Source organism: Clinocottus analis, unplaced genomic scaffold (genome assembly GCF_023055335.1).
Source record: "Clinocottus analis isolate CAN_PGR_092001 unplaced genomic scaffold, fCliAna1.0.p SCAF_8, whole genome shotgun sequence".
NCBI lineage: Eukaryota > Metazoa > Chordata > Actinopteri > Perciformes > Cottidae > Clinocottus > Clinocottus analis.
In genome coordinates, this window is record NW_027176240.1 from 15,792,130 (window position 1) to 15,798,397 (window position 6,268).

Sequence of the window (6,268 nt, forward strand, 5' to 3'; positions counted from 1 at the left end):
CAGAATTAATTAAGGCTGCTGCCCTTGTCATAGAAGTCCTGCTGGTGGTTGTGACAGGGGTGTGTGGTTCTCTTTCTCACACACACTCCTTATAACATGACACAAAGGCTACAATTATTACTGTAGGTAGACACGTACTCAATGTAAATGAGACAGAATAAAACATTACAGGTATAGATTAGCTCATAAAGGAGCTGAATACATTATTTAAAATAAATACACTTGAATCCATGTCGTAATTTATCACCAGAGAGATCTCACAAAGGCAGAATAAGCAGGGGTTAAAGAGTCGAGATGATTACCCAGCCTGCTCCAGCCCTCTGACTCAACATGTCAATCTATCAATGGCCAATTCTCATTGCCGGGGAGTCAAACACCGATGGTGTTTGACTCAAACACCGATGGTGTTTGACTCCCCGCGGGACTTTCAAGTAAAGACGTGAACCCACCCACTCCATTGGTAGCCGTGCTCCGTGAGTGTGACGCAGAGTAGTGGTTCTCGAATGGGGGTATGTGTACGTGTAGCCCTGGGGGTACGTGAAGGCACTCCAGGGAGTATGTGAGATTTTTTTTTTTATAATATACTTCAAAGGAGCATTCATTAAAAGAATTCTTTAAAAATAGCTATTTAAAAAAATATTCAACAAAATAAAAGTAAGTTCATGAACTGAATTGTATGTATTTTATATATAATCAGACACTGATGGCACAGCGCTGTGTAGAACATCTTTCTTTTAATCGACTTAAATAATATTTCACAAGGGGTACATCACTGGAAAAAGGTTAATAACCACTCGTTTAGAGCATTTAGACCGAAATAAAAACAGGTGGATTAGTCAAACAAACCCAGGACTTGGGTCCCAAAGTTATCGTAACTGATGTGGTATTTTAAACCAGGATGGTTCTCCTGAACCTAACTAAGTTGTTTTGTTGCCTGAATCTAAATATAAGCACTTATTTTTGCCCAAACATGATTATTTTCCCAAACATCACTAAGTGGTTTTGGTGTCTAATCCTCACTAAGTGGTTGTGTTGCATTCACCCTCGTATGTTTTTTTGTTAGAATTCACAACATTAACCATTAATGTGCGACTGTGTGTTCTTGTGTGTAAGAGACTTGAAGAAGTGTCAATGTGTGACGAGTTGGAATGAGAACGTGCTGTCCATCATTGAGTGAATAGAGAAGCCAAGACCATAATCAAGACCCCAAATGTTCCTTTCATAATACACCCAAATCTTCCTCATTGTGTGTCACATCCACATCTCACATTTACATTGATTCTCCGTGAGATCTTTTTTTTTCTCTCTCTCTCTGTCTGCCTTTCTCCGTCTGTTCCTGGTCCCAGGAGGGGATGGACACATTTTTAAAGAGCAATAACTAAGGTTTTTACTGGCTCCAGAGCTCTGAATGACCACCATCCATCTGCAGGGGAGCCGGCAGTGTTGTTGATCAATATCAATGACTCGAGGATCTCTTTGCGAGGCGCGGACATTTCTCACTTTCCAAACGTTATGCTCCATCTTGGAGACTAATCACATTTTTCAGCTGTTCTACGAGAAGCTGGCAATACAAGATGTTTCAGTTACCAAGTGCTGAAAAGCCGTGACAGAAACCAAACATTAGAGTAATTATATTTTGGAGCATTGACATCGTGATTAATATCTTCATTATATTGCTGAGTTAAAATTCAAGCCTGACTGGTCTGAGAGTACATATACACATGTGTGTATATACACACACACAAACATATGTGTATATATGTCTATATGATATAAATATCACATATATATATATATATATATATATATATATATATATATATATATATGATATTTATATCATATATATATACACACACATATATATGATATTTATATCATATATATATACACACACATATATATGATATTTATATCAGAGAGAGAGAGAGAGAGAGAGAGAGAGAGAGAGAGAGAGAGAGAACTATGGCGCAAACCTTCCTATCTGTTTTTTTACTTAATTAACGTTAAACATTTTTTTTTCTCTGACATTACCCAAAGTGGTTTACAGTCTGGTTCTCTGCTTTGTCTTTCTTGTGGTAAAGACATGTAGTGCTTCATCACTAGAAAAAAAGTTTTCTAATTAAAATAATTCAGGCTGCAATTACGTTTCCTACCACAACAGAGCTGCCGAAACTAATAATCAATATACAAATGTAATCTATCCAAAACAGGGATGTGTTATCTTTAAGGCAACAAAGTGGAGCTTGAATTACATCTAAAGCCCAAAGTGTTAATATCTTGTCAAAAAGCCTGCGTAATGACAGTATTCTTAAAACAAGGTTGGATGCAGTAATTGTTTAAATCAGGATATGGTTTTGGGCAGTCTCCCATCAAAGTAGCACTTGGTTTAACCTTTATCGGGCAAGATAACCATATATGGTCATTTCCGCAACGCTGTACTTATGGCGTCTTTCCCGCGCCGCAATGCGTTCAAGAAAATCACGTGGTCGTCACCCAGCCAATCAGCAAAGAACTTCTTACGTCACAAAACCCGCCTTTGTGGCATTTGAACAATCAGCAAAGACCTGGAGCGCATCTGACTCTTTTTTTTTTCTGAATCCCGGAAGAGACGGTTCGCAGCGCGACTCTATCTACAATTACGAGTCAAACAACTAAACTAACCATGGTAAGTTGATGGAACTTACACATGTTAGGGTTGAATTGTTGCACTAAGTGATTACATGCGTGTATGAAAAACGCAGGCATCATATCATGCGATCATGCGCCCGGATTAAGAGGCGGCTCTGTTAATTGACGACTTTCGGCCGAAGGCGTCTGCTGTTGTCGTAGTTACGGCAGATGTTGAGAATAGCAAGAAAACACGTAGCTGTCCTCGTGACTGCCATATTGTTCTGCAACTCAATGTCAATCCTTCTCGTACAAAGTCTCTGGTCACAACATACCGGAGTAGACGTTGTACTTTACAATGTCGCTGTTTCATCAAACAAATACTCTGTTTTGAAACAGACTATTAAAAATGTCTTTGGAGAGCTTCCAATTAACGAGGCAGAGGTTCGTGATGTCGTCTTGAGGTGAAACTATGCAAACAGTTGAGTTCACTATCTGTTCAAAGAAGAGCATTGACCACTATACAGTGATGAGAGAATGTTAACCCATTTTCAAATATTCAAGCTATAAATATTGAATATGAGGGATTTTTCAGTGTATGACCTTATAACAGAAGTTTTATTGCATGTTTATTTTTTTAGGACGTGTCTCCTTCTGTGTTATATGGCCAGAGATGGCAGACTGTTGTTGTGCCAGCCCACCCTGCCATCAGTGATGATGAAGATGAAGAACAAAGTGACAGTGACGATGTGGCAGACCCTGACTTGGTCCTGACCACCCACAACCAGGACACTCCAGGCCCAAGCGACATGGGCCCCTCGGTGGAAGTGGTCCTGGAAAGTGATGATGATGATGATGAGCGGCCAGAAGCCAAGAGGCCATGTAAATGCAGTAAGTCAGCAGCCAGACCAACCACCTGGCACAAAGTTGACATAAACAACACAGCCCTGCCTGAATACCAGCACTCCCCCCCTGACTACATCAAAACCCCTTTTCATTACTTTACAAGGTATTTTAATGACAAAATCATCAGTCATATAACCCACCAAACAAACTTATACGCCGCTCAGAAAGACATAAACACCACTTTCCACACAAATGAAGAAGAAATTATGACCTTTGTGGCCATCCTCATCTATATGGGAGTTGTTTTGCTTCCAGCCGTTGAAGACTACTGGGTCATGGAGACCAGGGTCCCTCAGGTTGCCAACCTGATGTCATCTAAGAGGTTCAGGCTACTGAAAAGGGTTGTCCACTTCTGTGACAACACAGAGATCCATGGCACCAGTGACCGCTTCTTCAAAGTCCGGCCTCTGTTTAGCTTCCTCACGACTGCCTTCCTACTTGAGCCACAGACCCCCAGACAGTTTGTAGAGGAGGTGATGATTGCCTACAAAGGGAAGACAGCAAGCAACCTGAAGCACTATATAAAAAACCAGCCACACAAATCTGGTTTTAAGTTGTTTGCCAGGGCCTCTGAGGATGGCTTCATCCATGACATGGTGTTATACCAGGGCAAAACTACCCTGAAGGGCCATGGCGCCTCGCTGACACCTGAACAAAAAGCCTTGGGTGCCACCAGCCAGATCGTCTCTGTCCTGGCCAGTTCCATGTCCTCCCCCACAGCAACACACATCAAGATGGAGATGGAGGAGAACAAACCGGTCACTATACTGTCAACAAATGTGAGGGTGGAGCCGAGCTGTCCAGCTGTCATCAGGAGTTACGATGCCAACATGAGGGGCCTTGACAAGCGTGACATGTTGGTCCACCGCTACAGCACCCCCATGAAGTCCAGGAGGTGGTACATGCGACTGTTTGCCTACTGCATTGATGTCAGCCTCACAAATGCCTGGCTTATGTACAGGCGGGACTGCAAGGCCCTCGGTGTCAAAAGCCAGTCTCTGAAGGGTTTCAGATTCTCTGTGTTTAGAGCTGCCGGCAGCCCAAGCCCAGTCACTTCTAGCTCCGGAAAGAGCTCATTGGCCTCTGACAGCCTGACCAGCACTGCTGATATCCCTAAGCCTGTTCGGGGACACCGCCGCCACACCCCAAATGATGCTGAGCGGTTCAATCTGTCCCTCTTTCATGCCCCTGTCTATGCCAACCGCCAGACCTGCAAGTACTGCAGCAGGAAAGGCAACATAATAAGATCGAATATGGTTTGCAGGGTCTGCAAGGTCCACCTATGCATCAACAGTGAGCGTAACTGCTTCATCAATTACCATGAACAAGTGGCCTAATGTTGTTGTGTATGTTGACTGTGCTGTTAATATTCTTGTTTTGAAATACATGTTCCTTTCGCTGTGTATGTGTATTTCTTGTATTGTATTATATATGGTAACTTTGTTTCACCTTTGTTTGGTTTTTCTACCTATTAAATATTTTTTTAAATGTCACAACGGTAAAAGAGTATTGTTATGTCCTCCCAATAGCGCTAGGGTTGACATTTTGAGTTTCAATGAGTGCCCATTAAAAGATAAAAAGTAGAATAAAGAAATAAAGAGCGCTTGAGAGAAAAGTCAAAGCCTGATCAAACACTGTGTGCATCAGAACCATTTATTGCCATATGTGTTTTCACATACAAGGAATTTGTTCTGGCGGGAGGTGCATAACATTCAACATTTGACAGAATACAATAAATGGGAGCATGAATATTTACATGTGAATCTATACAATTATAGTGCATAGAATGTAAGTGTTGTGGGAAAGTGGCAAGTGTATTTAAATCTAAAGTGTGGAGGGAAGTAAATTTGATTATTGTATGGTCAGTTTTGGAACGTTATCAAAGCAGCCTTTTCCAATTCCTTCACTCGTTTGCGGGGGTTTCAGATGCTGCTCAACAATCTGACAAGGACACCACTTGAGCCACAGAGATTAATGGTTGATAAGTATAAAAAAATAGCTGGAAAAAAACTAACGAGATTCAAAATGACAATGTTATTTCCTGAGTGAGGAATGAATCAGGCTTGACCTGATAATAAATCAATTATTAATAAGTAGTTGCTGAATATCTCATCTTAAAAGCACAGGCTATAATGGAGAGATAGCAGAGAACAAACTGAGAGATGCTATTTTAATTCATCATTAGATAATGATGAGGGACAGCACGAAAGGATTGTGGTGGACAAGGCTTCATTTTATAAGAAACAAGACTCTCCCCGGCCTTATTTATCATTTTATTTGGAGCCTTCCCTTAACATGGGAAAAATACACACATGGGGTATGAAAAAACCCTTTTTGGAAACAGTACACCTCTTTTTTTTTATTGGAAACATTATTTACGGCTTCATTGTCGACTTCTAAAGCTTGCTTTCACTGGTACATGCAGTGTTTTTTTCTTAAGCCGTCGTTATCACTATTATTACAGAACTTGACAGAGGATGTGATTATTTTTATGCATCTGGACTTATTATGATGGCTAAAATATTTGACTTTAGGATCCTGATGTCTCTGGTTTGTTAAGGAACTAATTATGAATTTGTCCTTGAATGTACTACTTTAGCCTAAGTAATGATCTTGTAGTACCAAGGGTTTTCTTAGTCACTGCTCAGTATAATGTATCACTTTACTGTGTAGTACACAAATAGAGGAACTTAATGATTAAGTAATAAGTCATTAATGAGTTGTTCTTATTCTTGTGTTTCACAGCAGCTGA

General features: G+C 40.7%; 1 protein-coding gene across 2 annotated transcripts; it reads left to right on the forward strand.

The window, feature by feature from the left end:
- The first annotated feature begins 2,551 nt into the window (after positions 1 to 2,551).
- Positions 2,552 to 5,137, forward strand: LOC137780098 (piggyBac transposable element-derived protein 1-like). Of its 2 annotated transcripts, none has more exons than XM_068568439.1 (2): positions 2,552 to 2,668; positions 3,252 to 5,137. In XM_068568439.1, the coding sequence occupies exons 1-2, from the start codon at positions 2,666 to 2,668 to the stop codon at positions 4,851 to 4,853; spliced, it is 1,605 nt and encodes a 534-aa protein (XP_068424540.1). In that variant the 5' UTR covers positions 2,552 to 2,665; the 3' UTR covers positions 4,854 to 5,137. The 2 variants fall into 2 exon arrangements, with proteins under 2 accessions (XP_068424540.1, XP_068424539.1); XM_068568438.1 differs by lacking the exon at positions 2,552 to 2,668 and adding an exon at positions 3,022 to 3,091.
- Positions 5,138 to 6,268: the final 1,131 nt, after the last annotated feature.